Source organism: Telmatherina bonti, assembly GCF_933228915.1.
Source record: "Telmatherina bonti genome assembly, chromosome: 8".
NCBI lineage: Eukaryota > Metazoa > Chordata > Actinopteri > Atheriniformes > Telmatherinidae > Telmatherina > Telmatherina bonti.
The window spans coordinates 15,570,398-15,595,118 of NC_136626.1; the positions used below are offsets into that span (position 1 = coordinate 15,570,398).

At 37.0% G+C, this 24,721-nt stretch overlaps 1 protein-coding gene across 2 annotated transcripts; it reads left to right on the forward strand.

Annotated features, from left to right (window-relative positions):
• The first annotated feature begins 2,610 nt into the window (after positions 1-2,610).
• On the forward strand, positions 2,611-23,976 carry tie1 (tyrosine kinase with immunoglobulin-like and EGF-like domains 1). Of its 2 annotated transcripts, XM_079244994.1 has the most exons (24): positions 2,611-2,841; positions 3,669-3,962; positions 4,059-4,169; positions 4,317-4,472; positions 6,066-6,197; positions 7,206-7,346; positions 7,454-7,582; positions 8,058-8,203; positions 8,763-8,907; positions 8,992-9,150; positions 9,927-10,067; positions 12,752-13,054; positions 13,347-13,637; positions 14,448-14,632; positions 14,722-14,868; positions 14,959-15,022; positions 15,134-15,244; positions 17,440-17,630; positions 18,071-18,184; positions 19,143-19,213; positions 20,184-20,224; positions 21,592-21,688; positions 21,789-21,888; positions 22,033-23,976. In XM_079244994.1, exons 1-24 carry the CDS (start codon positions 2,778-2,780, stop codon positions 22,102-22,104), a joined length of 3,405 nt encoding a protein of 1,134 aa, XP_079101120.1. In that variant the 5' UTR covers positions 2,611-2,777; the 3' UTR covers positions 22,105-23,976. The 2 variants fall into 2 exon arrangements, with proteins under 2 accessions (XP_079101120.1, XP_079101121.1); XM_079244995.1 differs by lacking the exon at positions 12,752-13,054.
• The last annotated feature ends 745 nt before the right edge of the window (positions 23,977-24,721 follow it).

The window sequence follows — 24,721 nt, forward strand, 5'->3', positions numbered from 1 at the left end:
AAAAACACTCATCCTGAAGGGGTTGAATAATTTTGAGACTGCATCTGTCATTGAAAGTGTCACATTCTGTCCAGTTTGGAAAAAAAAAAAAAAGACATATTAGTTTCGTTGAGCCATTTAAATGTTTCTTGTTTGACTTGTTTATTGCAAACAACTGCTAATAGACCTAATTTGCTGTTGTGGATGAATAATTTTGACTGCCACTGTAATTCCAGCTGTCTGTAATGTTTGTTGGAGCTAACTGTAAGAAGCTACTCTATACAACACTGTACATTTTCTATGTAAATATCAGTCGTTCTTCTCTGCATGCTGACATAAATCTCATGTTCTTTATTTCTTCCTTGTTTTAAACACTTGATGCACACAGCAGTGCATAAAGGCATTTCCTTGTTTTTGCACTGTTGTGCTGTCGGAAGTAATATTGTTCTCTTTTAACTCGGTCACTGGGGACTTGCTGAGCCATGTCTTTGTCTGATAGTGTCATTAAGCAAATGGCTATCACTTTAACAACAAATACATTTCATAATTACTACAGAACAACAAAGACTACTGGATACAATGGTCAAGTCCAAAGAGTACAGACAGACAGACACCTCCACCCTCCATGTGCACCCTAATACAGTTATTTCCTTTGCATTCACACACACACACACACACACACACACACACACACACACACACACACACACACACACACACACACACACACACACACAAACACAGTCAAACACAATATTGTACTTACATATGAAAATATAGAACATACACTTACAGTGAGTTACTCGGCTCTCTTTTCAAGGAGCAGCCATATAAAACCACACGTGCAATATTTATGTACAGATACACATACTTACACCAAAAGCACTCATGACTGGTTTTGGCTTTTAACAGGTTTAAAGCAGCCAGAGGCTGAAGCATCTGTGTTGACCTAGCCCTTAGTCTTTTCCCGTTTGGCTTCCTATGCAGGCTCCACCAAGCTGTGTCTGCAACATGCAACCCTTTTCTGTCTCCAAATTCTGCAAAACACGCCAATAGTTTTCAGGGAAGCATTTCAAATTAGCATGCAAAACAAGACTGAAGACATTTTGTTGCAAATTGTTATATTTGTCACATTTTGTCTGGATTTCTAAACTTTGTGGTCGACTCATTCGTCTCTTCAAAGACATTGCTCTTGTTGCTGAGGTTAGTCTTGTCTGTGGATGTTTTTGAAGTGTCTGAAAAGAAAATGAGTCTTATGAAAGAAGTTGCTTTATCGAGTCTGAAGTACACAGATCACACAGGTATAAAGTACAACACAGACCTGAGCCAACTATGACAATCAAGAACCTTCGATTGCCAAAAAGCAAAACATAAACACTTTGAAGACACAACATTTTCAACTTGAATGCATCTATTTCTAATTTTGAGATCCCGTCTATTCACTGACCTCAGCATATTAAATACTAGGACATTTCCCTCCTCTGATCATGTTTTTAAGTCTGTTATCCATACACTGTCTGGGATTGAACTAGGATATATTTTACATTATTTGCTTACGTACTTTGGACATCTTATTATTTTAGTCCTTGCTTTTTTCTTTTTAAGAAGCTTACAATAGAATGGACTTTGGATAAGGAAGCCCATGTGCGCTCCCAAAATCGAAAACAGGAAGTCTTGAACAATAAGAAGTTGTGTCAGCTTCAAGTCGATTGTCTGAAGCCTCAAGGAAATGTAGAATGTCAAATCAGCCCTGCAGTATTTTAGAGAAAATTGCAAAAAACATTTGTTCCAACTATCCTTCTTAGAGTGGAAAGGTTCAGCACTTTGAAAAGTGTGACGCAGAAATAGACACAACAAGCATTTCCTCAGACTGACTGATTGTGATGGAAGCGAGAGTCTGCTGACCATTAGAGCCAACAAGCTCATTGATGTGAACGAACAAAGCTGTTGCATTTGGCAAAACTTGACCTGGCTGTACATCACATTTCTGCTCTGCAATGTGGAGAACACACTGGAGAATGTTTTATGTAAACCAATGCATGTTTTGTATAGTTATAATTGTACGTCTATGACCAATTTTATAATAAAAAGTAGTTTTTTAAACCGAAACCATAATTAATTACTATGTTATTACAAAAAAGTCTGCCATCTGAAAAAATGATGCGATTGTTTTTGCTAATAATTTTTCTGTAATGGTAATAGTGTCTAGCAAATTAAGTAGTAAATTAGAGGCTTAAGGCTTTCTTAAATTTTTTTTCTTATTGGTTCTGTAGATGTTTCTATTGGTGACATTTTGAAGGCGGCAGGAGGCTGAAAATGATTTTATTACACAGCTGTTCACAAGATTCTTCAGATTAAATTATCTGGATGTACAAACACATTTAGAAAAGTTCTTGATAATGGATTGAGATTAGAAAAAATAATAAAAATACAATTAAAAAAATAAATAAATAAAAATTAAAAAATTAAAAAAACAAAAAACAAAAAACGGTTAAACTCATAAGTACATGAGTCAGATCTGGGGAGGTCCGGAGCGCCAGCAGTCCTCCGCTGTCTGCTGACGCTCTTCCTTCCTTTTCCACCCAGATTTTGACCACAACTTTGACTACGCTTAGTGTGGCGACACGAAATTCAATCTCTTACAACTACCACGTTTCTGAAGAGATTTTGCACCTGAACAGGAGAGTTGGAGGAAGTTATGCGTAAAAAAAGTGCATCGCCGTGACGCAGCGTCACTGTTTTGGATGCAGAGTTCGGAAAGTCGGAGCTGTCAGCTGATTTATTGAGAAGTTTTCCAAATGAGGAATAGACAAATCATGTGGATTTTGTGGGTGTTTTTATTTTATGTTTTTAATCCATCAGGTAAGATTTTTTTACTCTGTTCGGGTCGCAAGCACATAGTACAAAATATTTTTCTTAAAAAAGAAACTGATATTGTTTACATCTAGCGAAGACAAATCTTTTGTTCTTCTATCGTTTCAATTTGTATATATATATATATATATATATATATATATATATATATATATATATATATATATATATATATATATATATATATATGTAAGCTATAAATACTCTTGCAGTTAAGAACACTAGTTCTGAACCCTTAGGGGAAAAAAAAAGCTCATCCATGTTTCCTCCCATTGTTCTATGGATCTGGTGTTTAAAAGCCTGGGAGAAGGAATGTTGGGCATACAGAGTTTGTTGTGTTTGGCACTTTTAATCAGATAACCACATTCCTGAAAGCTTTTGTGTTTCAACTAAAACACATTACTTCTAGTGTCAAAGGGTTCTGTGTGTATATATATATATATATATATATATATATATATATATATATATATATATATATGTATATATATATATATATATATATATATATATATATATATATATATATATATATATATATATATACATACACTTGATAGACATTTTTAGGATTTTTTTTTTATGTTATCTGCGGTAATCTGTTTTCTAGCATAAAAACAGTGATTAAAAACATATTCCAGAATGCTAACGTCAGCTCACTATTTCATTATTGTTTGGATGGCAAACAAAGATGTTTTATCATTTATTTTAAAAATGAGTTTTCTTTATGAATAAGGTGGGGCTTTTTTTTTTATCTATTAAATATCAGAATATAAAGTCTCATGTGAGAAAATGACTACTATGTTATCCTGCAGATGCCATGATGGACTTGACCATGATCTTCCCAGCTGAAGTCGCCCAAGTTCATCACTTCAACATAACATGCATCAGTGGAGAGCGCAGCCCTGCCCAGTTGGACATCAGAAGAGACAACAAAATCCTTATTTTACCCAAAGAACTAAGTTTTGATGTGCTCAAGCCAAAGAACACAGAAGCTTTAGCCACCAACTTTCGGGATTTAAACCATATTGGTATCTTCTACTGTGAATCTACTCGGGAAATTCCACATGCATTTGAGACAGTTACCATGATTAACAATGTTGGTGGAGGTGTGCACAGTTTTCAAACATCTGTCTTATCTCTACAATCAGTTTTGAAGCAGTGTTTTATGAGCAAGTAACTGTGTATCATTGTTTGTCTTACAGCTAATTTCATTCCAAACTCCCTTACGCTGACTGCTAACAAAGGAGACACAGTTCACCTCAGCATGAAGCTTCTTGGCTCTGAAAAGAGAGACGTGACCTGGAAGTACAACGGTAAGGCAACGCACATAGCTCAACTTGAGCCAGAAGAGGAAACCACATTAAGAACTGTTCAGGAAAATAAACAGCTTTTAAGGATCTTTTAAGGAAATGAAAACAGAGACTGAATCATTCATTTGTATATTTACTTCTTTTGTGTAGGAAACTACTATTATATGACCCACTGGATTGATGTGGTTAACTACACGGCTGTACTAACGGTGGAGAGTGTAGATCTTGCTAATGAAGGCATCTACAGTGCTAGCTATGTTGGAGATACCCCCCTCAAAGGTGCCTGGATGAGACTCATTGTTAGAGGTTTGTCATGTCATACATTTACACACACACACAACAAAACACCCACAAAGCAAATTACACCTCTAAGACACCTCCATGAACCTCTCCATCATAAGGCCTATTTTTTCTGTCTCCTGTCCACAATAACAAAAATAAAGTGAAGAATATACCTTCACAACAACAATGACTATTTGTAATCTTAGACTCAAAAGAGACTCAAGACTACAGAACTGTGAAAATCTACATTTGTATTACTGTATCAGTTCTCCTGGAACACAGCAAAACATTTTAAAGGTTATCTCTGCCTAAAAACACATTACTATAAGTGAAAATCAGAAGATGGTAGACCAAAGTATTTAGGAATGAGTTGTTACAAAAGTAGAAGCCAAAAAATAAAGAGCTTGAGCAGTTTTATTGATTTTTCATGGGAGGTGTTACACAGGTAAATCTCTCAGCTGATTCTGTTGATCAACACCTTTATAAAATGTCTTTATAAGGAGAATTAAGGACAGCACCCAAAACCTCTGAAGAAATAACATAAAGAAAGACAGTGAATATGATGAAAGTATGTCACAGGAAGCACAAATACTTAACAATAAAACCCCTTCATTATCATGGAAATAAGCTGGAGCCTTCTGATTTATTTCATACAAAGACAAAGTCATAGGAGCATTTTTTTTAGGGTGAGTAAAACTTTTGGCTACAAAAAATATCAAAAGACGTGCTTTTTGATTTTGCAAATTTCATAAAAGTTGTTTTCTTTTCTGGCTGCAAGCTCACGGAGTGTGTCATACAATGATGGGACAGAAGTCAGCAAAGATTGTTTGTGTGGTTTGCTTGTAAGTGGAGAAGTTAGCAGAAGCTCTGAAAGGGACAGTGCTGATCTGGTTTTTGCTACGTACCCACATAAGTGAATTTAAATTGTTTGTCATTCAAATGGCAAAGCTTCATAGAGTCTTTAAGCTGAATTACTTCCTGTAAGTTTGTTTTGCTACTTGTTGCTCCCAAGTGTGTAAAAAATGCAAATGAAAAATCCGCACTACATGGATTAAAAAAAATATTGAACCAATAAAGACCTAAACAATAAAAATAACAGTCAGATAAGTTCATTCTTTTAATATGAGGCTTTCATGTGTCCCTTTAACAATATGTAAAGTGAAAAAGTACCGACATTTTCTACAGATGTTTACCGATGTTTTACTTTTTGATGTGTCAGAATTTTTATAGTTTAATTTTCAGCTTTCTGGTGTTCAATAAAGGGGAACAGACAACATAAGATTGTGTTCCACAGGATTTTGAGCAAAGTTTGAACCATAAAGAAATGCAAAATGTCTCAGAAACCAAATGTATCATATTTATCACGCTGTGTTCTTATGGGTTAATTTCATTTGATTTTAATTAAATAATACAAATTTTCTTGTTAAAAAGGAGTGGGAAGAAGCTACACCTATTTAAACCATCATACCCAGTAATTCATAACAAATTGCCTTAGTTGCTATACATAGCTAATACAAAAACATAAAACACAATAAATTTGATTGCTATACATGCATGTGTCTGATTGTTGCACTTTATGTAACTGGTTACAGTTTTGAACAATTTGTGTCTCTGCAGCTTGTCCTAGTAAGAAGTGGAGTACTAACTGTGACAAAGACTGTCCAGATTGTCTCAATGGTGGAGTTTGTCATGATATGGATGGAGACTGTGTCTGCCCTCCAGGATTCATGGGGACACGCTGCGAGACAGGTTTGTACTGAGAGAGAAAGACAGATGCACAGAGGAAGAGAAAAATTAGGATTTTGTCTCTCTTGTCTGAATTGGAATCTTAAATCTTTTGACATCAGCTGATGCAGAATCCCAACACCCTGAGAACTACATAATTTAGATTTATATCAACTGCTTTCACACAAAACACAGCAATGTGGCACCTTCCCACATTGCTTTGCGGGTTTATTAGGAATAAAGCACTGAGAAGCAATCTAATTTCATTTTTCTAGCCTTTTATTAAATCTGATCATCAATCTGTGGCTTTTTTTAAATGAGGATGCACCTGGTAAAGCAGTTTGATGAAATCCTCTAATGCAAGTTAAATGCCAGTTTGAGGATATATGGTAAATCCTTTGGCAAAAAAGTTTCTTAGGCACAAATCAGCATTTTTTAAAACTATGTGTATATTTTGTTTTAGAAATCTCACAGACTTTCGTACAGTGAGTTTAGTTCATGTAAAAAGATGCGCTTAATCCATCCAACGTTGCAAACAATATCATCTTCATGTAGATTCTACATGAAATTACACTTGTATTAACAATGAATCACAGTTATTCATTATTCTGGCTTTGACTGGTGACTCAGTGGTTTACTGGGAAGAATCAGTTGGGCCTCTCTAGTTGCCGTGATGAGTAGTTGTCACCAAGTGAAATTAAAGTAAACACTAGATCCGATATTTTCCTGCATTTAAAGAAACATCTGTAAAACTGACTGTTTTCTCTTCTCTTGCAAATCTGTTTCTTAACGTGGTGTTTGATAATTCTGTGATCTTTCAGGTTTTTCCAGGTTCTACGGGACCCACTTTTGTTTTATTATTGACTATTATATACTGACAAAAAGATATTTCAACAGTTGCCTGAGTAGTTACATTGGCAGATTGCTGAAAGCTGGTGGTGATGTGATAGGTTGATTACAACATCGTACAGTAAAAGTTGAGGAATTTAGAAAAACACATTTGTGGATTTGCCTTGCTCTGCTGGATTACAGCCTGCAGAGAAGGAATGTTTGGTCGAAACTGCCAGGAGTCGTGCGGCTCCCACCTGAACTGCAAGGGGCTTCGCTTCTGCTTACCTGACCCTTACGGTTGCTCCTGTGCCAGTGGTTGGTTTGGGAATCACTGTGAGCGAGGTTAGCACATCAGCACTCAATTTCCATAAGCAGTACATCATAATCACATATAAAAAAAGAAATGTTTTAATGTTTTTCTTTTTTCTGTGTGTTTTTGTTCTTGTCAGCCTGTCATAATAACATGTATGGACCAGACTGCAGGTTGAGCTGTAAATGTCAGAACGGAGGCATTTGTAACCGTTTCAGTGGCTGCCAGTGCCCTGCAGGGTGGAGAGGACAATACTGTGAGAAGTCTGGTGGGTATCATCATGTAGCCATTAATTCTTTAGTTTTACCTTCTCTGCACCATCAACATGTGTTACACATGCATATAATGGCTTCTTTACATTTCCATCATTCTAAACAGGAGAAACAGCAACAAAAGAATGAGAAATGTTATTTTTAAAAATTTATCAAATATTTCCTTTATGCAAAATTGACCAAAAAGCTAATGATATCAGCATGTGTGATGAAGTTTTTGTTGGTTTAATGAGATTCTATGTAATACTTGTGCATTTTGAAGCATATATTACCCTCGCATCTCCACATTAAAATTTCTATGAGTGACCTACTCTCAAATTAAAAACAGAACCGTTGGAAAACTTTCAAATCTGAGGCTTTGCAATGTCCCGAGAAATCTCTTTCCTTCATCACTCTCCTTTCTGCCATTTCGTTTTCTTCCTCAAACCTGTTTTTTATAGTCTACTTCGCATGTTCTCTCATGCTCTTCAGATCGGGCTCCTCAGATTTTGGACTTGGATATCAATGTGGAGTGGAATCTGAACTCAAGTCCTGAGATCTCATGTTCGGCTACAGGCAACCCCCCACCCAGTCACAAAAGCATTGAGCTTCGAAGGTTTGACAGCTTTGTGCTCGAGGTAGGAAGACCAGTTGTAGAAAGTAACACTTCAACTAGCAGTACTTCACTCGTGCATGTTTCCAGCCTTCTTGGATAATTGCAAGCTTTAGAATAAGTAATACTCTCAAATAACTTTGCTAGGAAATAAATAAATATGTTTTACTTTAAGTGGGTGAAAAAAACCACAGGTAACTGATTAACCAAAAAGAATTAAAAAAAAAAAGTTGACCTGAACTATGATTGTAAGTCTTTACTGATGATTTCAAGGTTGAGTCAGCTTTTGAGGAAGTCGGCAGCACAATGTTCCGACCAGATAAGGTTGTATCACTCTGCAGTGCAGCAGTTGCATTGCCTATAAGTGATACGTTTATTTTCCTGTATTATTATTTTTTCTGTTCTGTTTCCTTGACTATAGAAGCAATCTGATAAAGAACTGAACCAGTATTTCCCACAGGAACACTGGCATTTCTTAGTGTGAAGACATTTTGTGGGAAATTCAAGCAACAGCATTAATAGGCACAAAATATTAAAATGTGGTTTTCCACATTGTTTTACCACGTTCCATATGTTCCTCTCAGCCATTAAAAACCATCATGGACTCGAATAAGAGCACAGCTCTGTTCAAGTTCCCTTCCCTGAGTATGCAGCTTGGAGGACTGTGGGAATGCAGGGTGTCCACTAATGGAGGCCAGGACTCACGCAAGTTCAACATCACCATTAAAGGTCTGGAGCAAGAATTTAAATTATTCAAGAGGGTCATTTTTTTCTTTGTGTTTGTGGTTAAAATCTTCTGTTATTTTGACACAGAGCCTCCAGTGCCAACAACAGCTCCAAAATTGCTGGAAAAACGAAGTAAGCAGCTACTGGTGATGCCAGCAGAATCCCACAGAGGAGACACTCCAATCATCTCAACCAGACTCCTCTACAAGCCTGTGGAAAATGGAGACTCTTGGTCTTCCATCATAGGTAACGGACAAAAATACAGTTGTGTTGTTAGGTTTTTTTTTTGTTTTTTTTTTTCACTTCTGACAGGTCATTTTTTTACTTTTATTATATTATAGAGCAGAGGAAGAGAAAAACAGTCAACACTAACCAAAACCCTAGCTAAAGCAAGAGAAATTACAATGGCAACAAATTCTTCTACAAATTCATTAAAAAAGAACTGATAATGTAAATGACAGATCAGTATAATTGCATCATACAGTGCATTTATAACCTGTATAGGATAGCCTGCAGGTTTAAGGCCTGACCCATGAGCAAATTGTAAGAAAAATCTATTATACATATATATATATATATATATATATATATATATATATATATATATATATATATATATATGAAAAAAAAAAAACATTTTTTTTAGGGATATTTACCATTTATTATGTCATAACTCCGACAGTGTAGTCTCCCACTCTCTGGTTTTAGTTAAACAGGAAAAGACAAGAATCAGATTGTGTTCAACATGGAGGTTTTACCATAAAATGATGCCAAACGTCTCAGAAACTGTATGCATCATATACAGTATGTCACTGGGCTGGGCTCTTATGGTTTAAAAGAGACATCTTCTCATAAAGTTTTTACACATTCCACTGAGTTGGAAAAATAAATCACGACATCAGCAGTATGTGTAGCTTTACTTTCAATAGATTTTATTTATTTATTTATTTTTTATGTTCAAATGCTGAAATCATAATGACAATATTGGGAAATCTCTGTATCCTACCTCTCTTTTGTTTCAGTTTATAGTGATAAGGAGCCCATCACTCTGATGAACCTGGAGCCTTCAACACGCTACCGTGTCCGCGTCCAGTTGAGTCGACCTGGACTGGGAGGAGAAGGGTCCCCCGGCCCAGAAGCTGTGATGGAGACAGACTGTCCTGGTAAGTGTGCTACAGGTTCTGAGAAACTACACATACAGCATGTTGGCTAGGAACATATTTGTTTGGAAAAAGTCTCTTGGAACAAGTTTCCACTATCACAAAATAAAAAGAAAAGAAATTGAGATCTTGGGTTTGGCCACAATATTTTCCAAACTGATAACACTGCTTTTCTTTTACCACTAATTAATCTTAGATTAAGTTTGGGAGCAAATACAGAAACATCGCTCAAATGACTTGTGGGCACTACTCTCACAGATATACATGATTGGATCGAATCTAATATTGATAAAATAAAACTGCCACAACAACAAAAGTAAAACACTGTTTTCCTCCAGTTGGCCATAAATATAAAAATCATTGATGTTCAAATGCTGCAGGCAGGAGTTGGATCATCGGTGACTGTGGTGCAGGGGGAGAGAGACCACATCTGTGCATGAATGTGAGAAAAAAAAAAAATCAATGAAGCATAAATGTTTTGGATTGTACAAATAAAAATGTTCCAAGGTTATCAAGGAAATAAAGCACTGCTGCTCTCTTGCACAAGCACAATCAGGTTATCATTGTGTATCGTGAGAAAGGAGATGGGTTTGATTATCTTTGCTAGAAGCAAACTTAAGATGATGGATTGATGTGGGAGTGTACCGTTCTTGCAGAGGCAGAGATGGAAGACATATTGAAGTCCTGTAAATATTAGTAGAATTACAGTCATGTAAAAATAACACAATTGTCTGCAAATTTGATGTAAATTACTAGTTCGGTTTAATTGACTGACACTGTATATGATATTTTTTATCATAAGATAATTACTGCAAGTGGTGTGTTTTGTGTCAGAGCCACTGCTGATGAAGTTACTTCGATTTACTTGATTATATGAACGGTGAAATCAGATAAATATGAAAGATACTGAGATGAATAATGGAATTACATCCTCAAGTTGATCAAGGGGATAAAAAGAGTAAGACGACCCCAGAGTGTGAAAGTGAGAAGACAATCTCATGAGTTTACTTTTCATTTACTGTTTAAAAGGCCCCACCAGTGCAGGACTGAGCCAAGGTCAAGACAACAAACTAAACATTTCCAAGTAGAGAGAAAAAACAAAAAAAAAACAAAAAAAAAAACAAACGGAAACCCTCTGGAGTCAACATAAAGAGGAAAAAACGATTTACAAGGAAACCAAAATACAAGACTAATTTGATTAACTAAAATCTAAAAGAGTAAAAAAACAAACAAACAAATAAACATAAAAAGCAACAAATGAACAAACATAACCAATTATCTAAGGCCTACAAAGAGCCATGGTCTGATTGCAAAGTGGCCAAAAGGCCCCTTAAGTACAGCTCTTCAATCCTCTTACAGGCTTCTCCTGCATATTGATTGGCTGAAAGACGCCACTAATTAGCTATTAATCATGAGAAACTTAGATAATCTCTGGTGAAACACAAAAACTCAAATGAATGTTAAATGTTCCTTTGACTGCATACTGCTTTATAGAGATGCAGCTACTGTTTAAAACCAGCGGTTTAATCAGTAACATCAGAAATTAAAACTGTTCAATAGATGTAGTGAAAAAGAAATTAAAGTATGTCTTTTTTAAATGTGTTGAAGTAGGAAAAAATTAAAGCATAAAAGTGAAATGCTCAGGTAAAGTTAAAGTATCCCGACAACGTAATTATGCGCAGTAATTACAAATATTGACTTTTACTGCTGCAGAGCAGCTTAAGACCAGCAACATGAGCTTTGGTTGAGACATTTACATCAATAAGTAAAATAGTCCTGATTAAATGTTGCTTTAATGCTTACTTTTTATCCAATATATTTTGCCATTTAACCCCAAATCCAGCGTGGAAGCTGTTGCATGACAGCAGAGAAACAAACAGACAAGATTGTGCCAAGATTTTAAGTCAATACTTCTTTGTTGTGAACCAACTTTTCTGATCATAAATGCCCCCGTTTCATGCAGTTCACTACTAAAATAAATTAACCAAATAAAAACAAGCAAATTCAAGCCTTTGGTGCTACTCAAAATAATCTTAGTGAGCCGGGTACACTCTCAAAAATAGAGGTACAAGATAAGGACATTTCTGTACCTATAGGTACATTTTAAAGAAATGTTCTCTCAGAAGTACAATACAGGTCTTTAAGAGACCAGAAGCACACCTTCAGAGTATGAAAAAGGGTTCAAAGTGACATAAAGGACAAATTTGTACCATTTCGACCATAAGGGTACCTGCAGCATTGAAAAATGTAATGTTAATGGCTGTAATGTTACAAACTAGAGCAGAGTTGAGTGATGACAGTAGTACTACTTAACAGTCATTTACTACACCAGACAATGAAGGTCAGATGCTGCAAACTACGTGTATGGCTGGTCAGTATTTTGAGTTTTTGAAGATTATTTCTAGATTAAAGATAAGATAATATTGCTAAGTGGAATGGACCAGGCCTAATGCTGTGGAAAACATAAAAAACATGACTTGATAAGGTGAGGTTGAACTTGATAAGGTACAAAAATAGACCAGAACTGAAGGGTAGAGAAATGTCTCTCAAAAGAGTACACCCCCAGCGACAAGCATTTGTACCTTTTTAGGTACAAGCTGGTACCTCTATTTTTGAGTGTGTACATGAGCAGAAATGTACAGAGCTGATAGTCTTCTCAGCTCATTTTGTGTTCTCTGTTGCTGCAGAGCCCACAATTCAACCTAAGATTGACATCTGCTCGGTGGAGGGCCGCAATGCTACCTTGCACTGGCAACTGCCCACCAACGGTGGCCTTGCAGCTGGCACAGCAAGTGGTTTTTTAGTGCAGCTCTTTGCACCACCACCCTACAGTGAGAAACTGCTGGAGGAAATCACCCTTCTCAATGTGCTCTCCACTAAGTTCCACAACCTGAAGTATCATCAAGACTACTCTGTAGTAGTGCGCCTCATCAACTGTGGCAGCCAGGGACCACCTTCCAAACCATACCACTTTCGCATCAACAGCCAGGGTAACTGAAACTTCTGATAATGATTAGAAACAAGCATCAAAAATGGCTCATTATAAAAGCTGAAGTTCTGTTCCCTCTCCCTCTGCCCACAAATGTTTTATTAGTTAAGGAATGAAGATGAATGGCCAATAGGTTAGAAGTTAATTTAATTTCATTTGCCCCAAAAGAAACAATGATAAATAATGTTGACCTTTCATCACTACTAATAAAATGGTTTCAGTGCAAACATGGTTGCGCTGTAACATAAGAACTTTTTTATGGTTCTGACAAAAGCGGTGTTTCTGTGTCTCAGGTCCATCATCCCCACTCAAAATCCAGGCCCATCCAATGTCCTTGTCAGCCATCCAGGTGAGGTGGCAACCCCCAGAAGATCCAAATGGAGGGATCACTAAATACACCATAGAGTACCAACCAGTTGGTCAAGGAAGCCCTCATGCTTGGGTGGACACAGAAAATGGGAACAAGACCGCCAAAGATGTAACAGCACTTAACAGCAGCACTCTCTACCAGTTCAGAGTGAGGGCGTTCTCTAAAGTGCCAGGAGATTGGAGCAGTTTTGCTCAGGCGATGACTCAAGGGGATGGTGAGTTCAATTTCTGTTCAATTGCTTTCATACAGTATTACCGGATATACATGTTGTCAGTGTACAGATGGAAATATGGGATCCTTCTGACCCTTTCCACTGCATCAGTGGTACTCTGAATAATGCTGTAGAGACAGAAGATTACTTTAGAGTTTTGCCATGCAACATGGGATGGGGTGTGTGTTCAGTATGTGTGTGTGAATGATTATGTGTCTAATTGTTTTTACTTACTTTAATATATGTAAAGCACTTTGCGCTGCTTTATGTATGAAAGGCGCTGTACAAATAAATTTTGATTTGATTTGATTATAGAACAGGAATGTCCAAAGTCAGTCCTTGAGGGCTGATGCCCTGCAGGTTTTCAATGTATTCCTGCCCCAACGCACATGGCTCACATAACTGGATCCAACAGCCGATTAAGTTCTTCACAGTGACTGCTATAGAATATAAAAATAATAAAATAAGTTCATAAAAGACATTTCAGGGCACTTGGAAAGAGAGAATCTCTGTGATTGTTTTAATTTTAATGTCTTTTCACATGTCAAGTTCAAATAGTCTGGGAGACTGATATAAATGAAGAACTTCTGATTGCATCTTTTATGTCATGTTTATTTTTATTTTTTCAAGCTAAATTTTGTTGCATGTGGAAACACTCTTCGCCACCATGCCTGTGGCTTTTCCAAGGTGGAATTAAACAGGACCACCCACACAGAGACATGGATTTACTCATGATAATAAGTCTACAGTAAACCAGCATGCCTCTACCTCTACCTCTATCTCCATTTTGTCTTTTCCCTTCTGCTAAAATAGATCGTGTGCCAACCACTCAGAGTGTGACTGGGAAGCCTGTGGGGGACAGCTACCAGCTGCTGGTGGCAGTGGTGGGCTCAGTGACTGTTACCTGCGTGACCATACTGCTGGCGCTGCTGGCTCTTTTCTTCATCAGAAAGACGCTGCTCAACCGCCGACGGACCTTTACTTACCAGTCCGGATCGGTGAGGATCAGGCAGGGTTGACATCGAAATTTAGGAAACCTTATTTTGCATTTATATTTTTGCTGATCTTAGACTGTTAATATCACCAGGGTGAAGAAACTATTCTTCAGTTTAACTCAGGAACTCTGACGCTCACACGGAGGCCCAAGCCAACGCCAGAACCTCTCACCTATCCGATTCTTGAGTGGGAGGATATAAAGTTTGAAGATGTTATTGGAGAAGGCAACTTTGGCCAGGTCTACCCAAATATATCATGTTTTCCTTCATTGGTATCTTTTTTTTTAGCATACAGTTAAACATTTGATCTAACAGCAGTTTCGTAACAGGTCATCAAAGCTATGATCAAGAAGGACGGCAATAAAATGAGCGCAGCCATCAAGATGCTAAAGGGTAAGTAGACTTTCAAACATGTGTGGTATAGATTGATGCTCATTCATGGATCAAACTGTCAAATGTGAGACTTGCTTTGCTTGCACTTTAATGATGCTGCTCGTATTGCAGAGTTTGCCTCAGAGAATGACCACAGAGACTTTGCAGGAGAGCTTGAAGTGTTGTGTAAACTAGGCCATCATCCAAACATCATCAACTTGATAGGAGCCTGTGAGAACAGAGGTGAGTGAGCGACATCTAGTGGTCTCCGTGGATATTACTATGAAATAAACTGAAAAAATGTTGAAACCTAAAAGGTAAAATTGTTAATGGGCCAGTGGGTCTTGTTCACCATTTGGTGCAATTTTACACCACAAACCACATTCACCTATCCTCTCTATCACACACACAATCCCTTAGGCTATACAATGCTAGATACCCAAACTAATGACTACAAGTTGTTTGTAGTATTTCCATTTTGTTTTGCAACATAGCTAAGAAGGAATAAAAATAGAGGTAAAACATGTTAGTTAATAGTCAACTTTTTCCCGGGTTTTATACATTTTTCATGGAAAAATATCACAAATAATGCAAAAGTTATGATCTCATCAATAGTCTTTATAGATGTGTAAGATCAATTTACGTTACATAACTATAAAACAGAGTGTAATTTTGCTGGTTTCTCCCATTACAAAGCACTGTACTTGAAAAGTGTAGCTGCTACTTTGAGATGAGATTTAAAACACCTCCAGTTATCTGTCATCGTTGCCTGGAAAGCACCAGGATGTGTTCAACCTAAATAATCTTTGCCTGACAGAACAATTTGGGTCATCACACTTGTTTGATCAATCCAGTTTCCACTTCTTAAGAAGAAGCATCTGTTTCTATTCACTACATGTGAGGGCTTTTGAATGAAGTAATTTCATTATGTTTGATTAAAGCTTGAGTCCGACCTTTAATCTACTCTGTTTAAATTTGTTATTAGTTCATGTTTTGTTAGGGAAAGAGTCCAAAAAAAATAGATGTCATGTACCTCACGCAGCAGCTGTTTACTTAAATCTGAACTTTACTTAAAAAAAATCTGCAACATGCATACAAATATAGGATAAAACATATATTTATAACAGAATCCTTTTCTTTATGTTTGTAACAAGATAAAAGGGACTGAGGTTTTGGGGAAAAAAGGAGAAAATCAAGCAAATAAAAATGTCAGTGGATGACAAAATCAGAAAAGTTGCTAAACATTTTCTGGAAGTAATGTTTCTTCTATGTTCCCTCTGTGCTGGTCTTGTGCTGCCTCTCTTTTTACTTGGGGAAACTGGTGAAAGATATTTCACTGGAAGAGCCACTGTCTTGACTAGCTAGCATGATATGGTGCAGATTATAGCCCTTTCACATTCTCATCTTACTGAGCTCTGGAACAAATTTACTCTCATAGCAACATGCTGGATGAATTAGATGTGTCCAGGAGGAATTCTGCACTGAACTGTTGCACGGTAGGAAAGGAAGGCAAGTTTGACAGAAGATATTTCATCGCCTCAAATGCCAAGAGGAAGATAAATAATCTGATTAGAATATGTTGTGTAATTTTCCTTCTCTTTTTCTGGTGACTGTGCTGATGTGCTGATACCAAACATGTAGATTGTACAGTATACAGTTGTTGTTTTTTTATGAAGATGATAATGAGGCATCTATAGATTGTCACCCACTAAAAACATAAATCCCAAACAGATCTAAAGATGCTTCAAAGCATTCACTACGCAAAACAGTATTTTGTATTCCCTGTTATAAAACAGGAGTAAAAACACAAGTCTATAAAGCATTAAATAAATAATCCTTTAATTACTTGTCCTGAAAAAGGAGATAACAGATTATTTTCCAAATGGATTGAAAAGGCTTTCTGCAAGTAATACAGTACATTCAAGACTTAAGTACTTTTAGCAGTCATTATTCTTTCTTTCCACATGCACTCCTCACCGTTTGGATTTGCACTTTCCATGATCCCAGTGAAATAAATAGGAAATATTTCACACGATGATCAAAAATGCCTAATCTATAGAAACTCTGGCTATGGCAGGAAGTTGCTATCTACTGATAAAGCCATCTGGTTGAATTTTACAAGGTTTTATGTAGAAGGTCTGATCTACCTCTGCTAGGTCAAGTTTAAGTAGTTGAAAGCAGGGTCTCTTACCAGCTGTAGCTGTCTCTCCCTTTGGGCTAATGCTAATGCACTGATGCAAGAAGATCAGCCAAGGCCACAGAAAACACAAAGATTATTAGGAAAGCAGCAGTCATGACCTTTACTAATGACTTCAAACACAATTCAATTCATTAGTGGAAAAAAAAACAAAACATGGACATTGGAACTGATCAAAGGGACGCAATGTCCATGTAAATGAATGGTAAATTTCAACTTCTGTATTTTCTGTTTTCTACAGGTTACCTTTATATAGCCATAGAATACGCTCCTTACGGAAACCTCCTCGACTTCTTGAGGAAGAGTCGAGTGTTAGAGACGGACCCTGCCTTTGCAAAAGAGCACGGTACTGCTTCTACCCTCACCTCACAGCAACTACTCCAATTTGCTGTGGATGTGGCAACTGGGATGCATTACCTCAGTGACAAACAGGTGGGAAGAGATGTGTAATGTGTGTGAATGTGCCTTCTGATTCATTGGTCCTTTTTGAGTGATTGTCAGGCTTTCATTAGGTTGCGCCACAGTCCTGATGTTGGCAAAAGCAAAAAAAAAAAAATATATATAATTTAGTTGTGTTTTTTTTTAAGTCACATTTCAGCACAATTTCAGTGCTGGTGATAATTGTTGCAACTCTTAATTGCACAAAAATGTTGAAAAGGAAAAGATTAACTGACAACAAACTGACTTTTATTGTAGTGAAAACAAAAATCTCCTGGTACTTGAATGCAAGCAGGTAAAGAAAGAAAGAATCAACAAGATTATGGTGAAGTGAATCACTGATTGTGTGTTTAATTCTTTGTTTTTACCCAAATGTATAGAAAGAATCTTAAAAAAGAAACTTTTTTTTCTCTCCTCCACTCTGCTGGCACCAGTTCATCCACAGGGATTTGGCAGCAAGGAACGTTCTCGTAGGGGACAGCCTTGTGGCAAAGATAGCAGACTTTGGTTTATCCCGCGGCGAGGAAGTTTACGTCAAGAAGACAATGGTAAGTAATTTGGATATGCAGCCAGCAGAGGAAGCAAGTAATTATTGCAGTTAATACACATCAAAACGCCTTGTTAAATAGTCAGTTTATTAAAAAAAAAAATCTGTTGTAGTCTGTAAGAAACTTTGAATGTGTTTATTTGAAACATGTTGTTATGGTTAGCTACTTACTGAAAGTTAGATTCATAAGATGCTGACATGTCAAAGTTACCAGATTAAATAGTCAAACAGGCCAGGAATGTTTTCAGTTAATACTTTATGGTAAGCATATTTGGTTCACTTAAAATAAACTACTATTACAGTTCATCCAAACAAGTTCAAAAGCCTTCATGCACACCAAACAGTCGGACTAAGACCCATGAACAGGTATAGTTTCACTAAGACATTAGTGCAGCACAACGCACCTATTTTCTTGCAGCAATCTGCATTTGTGTGTGCCCCAAAGGAAATCCTGCCACATTTTTATCTCCTCTGTACATCTCTTTAGTGTTTTATCACATCTCAGTAGGTTAAAAAAAAACATGACATAGCTTATGCAAAGCCAACAAGTGCATTTAGCCAGACAGACAGCAGTAATTGAGAAATTTGGAACTTCTACTGGCAAAAGCTAAAACACACATCAGCTGTGTTTGCTGATATCTTAGTTTAATTAAATAATATTTCTGCTTCGGTCCAGATCTTGCTACACATACTGTCTACCAAAAGTCAGAGATTATGATGAACAAGACTGTTTAAATATAAGTTGCCATTGAACCGGAACATTCATTCAGTTCATGGTTTACACACTTCTATCTCTCATTACACAATTAAAAAATATAAGCATATACTGTTTTAATCACATTTTATCCTATTTTTTTTATTCTTTCTTAGCTTTTTATTTCTTAGAATCAACCACTTGAATTTTGTGAAGCAGAAAAAATGTCACAAATTTTCACATGAATCCATTGCTTGGCATTTAGGGGAGGTTGCCAGTACGCTGGATGGCCATCGAGTCCCTGAATTACAGCGTATATACAACCAAGAGTGATGTGTAAGTTACAAATCATTTGCTCATTAATCACTGAAACCAACTTTGACTTTCTGACACACAGAACTGCAACTGGTAGTTTTTAGGTCAAGTCAGTTTAACATTTTGACATAATTGGTACAAGATGATATATTCATTTTAAATCCAGGCTCAAACATAGTTACTGTATTATGACAGTAATTTCTTCTTAAAAAAAATTCAGCCTAAACTGACATTTTCATTATGTACCTTACCAAAAGAAAACAACAAATCATCCCACTGTCACTGTTAGACTGATAACAGTGTGCTGCGTAACTGATAAGTACAAACCAGGAAGCCTTGGGTACAACTTAGCGGACAGACAAAGACGTTTTGTTGTCAACTATTTATATATAGCAAAGAGTATAGACCAGAGAAGCACAGGACAGCTAACGGAAGGAGAGAGAAAGTTCTCCTGTAGGGTGAAGGAGAGTTGTAAACGGTGAAAAAGGGACAGCTTGCTCGTATGAAAGACGTAGATGAAGTAAACTAGTCCAAAACATAATGTAGATGAGAGATAAAGCAAGACAAAAAATAAGAACAAATAAGCATTGTCTGCAAATGAAATCTACCACACAAGCTTGTGATATATCAAAGTGGCAGTACTTCTCTGCAGAGAATTTTGTTTGTCAGATTACAGGAAAGGTTGTGGTTTCGTGTTGTTGAGAGTCTCAGCGGTTCCTCCTCAGTTTCTAAGTCCAGTTGAAGAAATATAGCTATTTTAACTATTATTTTAACACATTTAAAGTTTCAGTTGTTATTGCTTTTTCCTTTGTTTGTTTTTCTTAGATCTATAAAATGTGACAATAAGAATATTTTGGAATATTTTACTGTTGGCACCCGATATGACCAACCATACAGAAAACTGTTTGGAGTGTATAGGAATACTTTTGTACATTTCACTTGACTTTCATTTTAGAAACTTTTCTGTCTACTTGTTATGTTCTCCTCCCAGGTGGTCTTTTGGTGTTCTTCTTTGGGAGATTGTAAGCTTAGGTATGTACGCGTTACATGACATGGACCCAAAATTGTAGCCAAGAAACTGTACCGTCATCAGTAGCTTCACATTTTAGTGACATGAAACTGCAAGCAACACTCAATCAAGCCCTGCAAAGCCACGGTGTGTAACCTGTGCTAGATCTCAACATGTAGATAACAAAAAGAAGACTCAAGTTTTTTGAAGATTTTTTGTTTATTTTCAACGGTTAATGCATTATTTGCTGTGTGTTCTTGCAGTTAAGCAGAGGATTTAAATGACAGCGAGGACCCCTATAACTACTTAATACATTCACCATATCTAACTTTTCTTAGACATGCAGCATCTTTAATTGTTTAGACCTCTGGAAGAAATAAAAATTTAAAAAAGTACAGCATTTATATGAAATTAACTTGAAATAAATGGTGGAAAAAACATGCATCTATGCATGTATAAACCCATACATATGTGCAAACCACATACTCATACCCCACCTCCAACAAATAAGGATGTATTCCAAAATGCATCATGGGAAAAATACAACAAACACTTAAATTTATAAATGAATAATTCACATAAACCTGGAACAAGAGAAAACATGTTTAGTTACTTTACTGAGCATTTCACATTGCTTAGAAAATTTGAATAAATTTGCTAATGAAGCCCCTAAAAAGAGAAAAAAAGGAGGAAGTGAAGTTTCTTTAACATTGTAATATGTCAGCCCTTTTTGTAAGAACACTTTTTACTCTTTAAAATAACTTTTCTGGAAGGGTTACTTATTAGATATTTATCATTTCACAAGTAATCTGTAGTGCAGCTGTCACTAACACTTAAGCATATGACCTTTATCCATCTGCATGACACCTAGTATGCTTGATATAATCAGTATGTTAAATAGTGCAGAGTCATAATTTCTGCTTTTTCCTTACAATCCCTTGCATAGTTTTGCAATCCGAGAGCACCGCACCTCGGTTTAATTCAAAATGCAGTTCATTTTAAGCAGTTCCCCACAATCAAACAGAAATATGTCAGACAAAAGATAAATACATGATCAGTACATTAATAAAGGTATTTTGCACACACTGACCCCCAGTCCCACCCCACTGCACATTACATTTAGGTTTCCATTTATCACTCAGCCACTAATGTACAGTAAGAGTGCAATGTTGCCATTGTTTGTACAGATTCTTGTTTGTCTGTTTCAAACCACACCCTGTAGTTTGAATGAGACATTTGGTTACAGACTTACCCTAGCCCCCCTTGAACATCAACCACAGCAAGCAAGCTTTCATTATCTAATTAAATGAAGAGTGAAACTGCTTCCATTGGGTTAAACTAGTGTGGACTAAACACTTTCTCTGCCTCTATGTGTGTAACTGTGCCTCAGGTGGCACTCCATACTGTGGGATGACGTGTGCTGAGCTTTATGAAAAATTGCCACAAGGCTACAGAATGGAGAAGCCCAAAAACTGTGATGATGAGGTGTAAGTACTCTGTATTTTAATGGTAGTGCTTTTTTTTTTTTTATCTCTCACCATTATTTTAAAATATTCAAACACCTTGCAAAACATATTGTCTTTCCAGCTATGAGTTAATGAAGCAGTGCTGGAGGGATCGTCCCTATGAGAGACCCCCCTTTTCCCAAATCTCTGTCCAACTCAGCAGAATGCAGGAGGCTAGAAAGGTAATACTTCGGATTTTGTACTTTTGCATCTTTATGGACATACTCAAAAACTAAGCCGTATTTTTGGTATCAGAAATTCCTTCCTCCCTGTTAATGCTTTTCCAGATTTCACTTTTAAATCATAATTCTCTGTCCATCTTTCAGGCCTATGTGAACATGGCTCTGTTTGAGAACTTCACCTATGCTGGAATAGATGCCACTGCTGAAGAGGCCTGACTACCAGCCCCCCCAGACCCTACCATGTCACGTAGCTCCAAGAGGAAGTCGCGTGGGCGGTCGCCACGTTACTGTCATCACCCTGCCACTCAAAGACAAAACAGGAGGACTGGACACTTTGCCACCACCCAGCTATAGATGTAGGACTGTGAAAGGACACTGTGTGGCTGTATCACAGGCATTAAGAGATGTGGAGTGCGGCTGGGCCTTCAAAGAGGAGGTGTGACTGCCACCAGCCTTTCGGGAAATACAACCCCCCTCATTGAACCATTGATTTTCTGAACCGCTTAGTCAAATAAAGGGTCACCGGAAGCAATCATTGGGCGAGAGGCAGGGTACACCCTGGACAGGTAACCAGTCCATCGCGGGACACAACTCCAGTCACCGAAAGCAAAATTAAATATATACATAAAGTATTCACAGGGGGAAAAAGGCAGAACACTGCGCATCTTCTTGTTACCATGGTTCAATGCTGGATCTTGTTTGAGCATTGAATGGGCAAAGTTGGAGTATGGAGCTACGTGACTTGCTGAAACACCACAGGGTCTGTGGGGTGTCAGTGCTGGAGTTTACTCTTCTTTGGAAGAGGATTTTTTTTTCATGAAGATGAAATGAAAGGACACAGCGTGGATCACAAATACAAGTTCTCAAACTTTTTAACAAGTGATTTAAGACTTTCAGACTTTCACCAGTGTAGCACTTAAAAGCAGCCTAATTTTTGTCTGTAATTGTTATGTGTGTATTGCTTATCACTGCCAGGTGAATGTAGCTACTGCCGTATGTATTTTGAAACATTTCATAGGATGTATCAAAACGTCATTTTACTAATAGTTAACTATAGTTATAGAATGATTTTAAATCCAAATGAGATGGAAAATTTTGTCGCATCCAAAGCCCCACCACTTCACTAGTTTCTTAGGAAATGCATCTAATCACCTTTTCAAACATGATGTCATAAAGCCCATTTCTGAAGCAGGTTTGCTTTGAAAAAAAAATGTATCAAATTGAGCAATAATTAATAAATATCAAGAGTGCCACAAGAATTATTTTTAATCTGTCCTGTCAAGCTTCATGACAGCAGAATGAAGGTCTGGCTGCTGGGTTTGCTTTCCCAAGAGGAGCCTTATGGATATAAAGTCCTCTTGAATCTTAAACGTTGGTTTTTGCTATAATCGTGTTTTATTCATTTTTTCTTTGTTTATTGCCAAATTTACACATAACTGCCGCTGGACCGGATTGGAGTAACAACAAAACAGAGAGGGTGAACAGAGGAAAGAAGGGAAGAATAAAGAGAAACACAGAAAATAAGGTAGAAAACAACCCCAATGCAATCAAAACCAAACAGAAAACCAGCTAACCAGCTTCTAGACCTGAAAAAACAAAACAGTAAACATCCTGAGGCTTCTTAGAATAAAAAGCACACAATCATCAGGAACACCTGCAGGAAAGAAACTGTAAAAACCATAAACAATGAACACAACATCAAGTGTACTCTATATGTATGGGTATGTATGTGTGCTCAAAATATTACACAAGCTTTTCGAACTCCTGCTGTTAAGCGTCTGCCAGACCAAAACATTTCATCGTGTGTGAAAAGCTTGCAAAATAACACAGATGCACCATCAGTCTTTCAGCTGCGAGTTTCATCGTAACATTAACCAGTCAAATGGTGACGACAACTAATTAATGTGTTCTTATCTGCTGGTTTCTTGAATATAAGTTGTGTTAAGTTGGAGTTACAATTGAGTTTATATGACACTAAAGTTTTCTGTATCAGTTCTACTGACTACTGCCTGGCTTCTGCCTTGGAGATCTCAGGAACATAGTGTGCCCAGCTGCACTGAGCTGATCTGTCAGTGTTTCCCCACAAGAATAACCACAAGCTCGGAACTGTCTGTCAAACATAGTTTCAGTGGGCCAGCTTCCTGACATCTCCCTTACATGTGTGGTGAGGAAACAAGTGTGCCATTAAATTTATTTTTATCTCATGTCATTCGAAAATCTATGTTTTGGATGTAAAAGCTTAGTTTGAGATCCTCATGTGACCTCAACAAAAACCTGGAGATGGAATCTAAACCTTGTCATCCTCAAATGTTAGTTTACCTCCAACAAGGATGTTAGGATGATATCTTTGTTGCCATTTATTTCTTTCATTTTAAGATTACACAACTACAGGCTACATTTCATAAATGTTGCAATTGGTGTCTTCTCAAGAGCTGTGAGGTCACAAGTTGGTCATGGCCAAAAGGGGTCTTAAGAAAGTGGTTATGCTAAATTTCTTGGATGAAGCAGCATTTTAGGCATCTAGTGATCCCAGTTTGTTCTTCTTGGATTCATAGAAAGGTCTTTAAGTGTTTACTGGCCCAAAATCCTGAGCAAGATTGGAACAGATGATTTTCTGACCCATGACAAGCAACATGAACGTTTTGTGTGTGTGTGTGTGTGTGTGTGTGTGTGCGTGTGTTTCTGAAGCTATTAATCTGACATTTGTGTGAGACTTTTATCTCACTAATCATTACACCTCCTTACATGAAATTGTCAACTTCATATAAAAGATGGAAGTAGCCATAACCACAGTCACACTGATTGGTTTGGCGGTTAATTTATATTTGAAGAT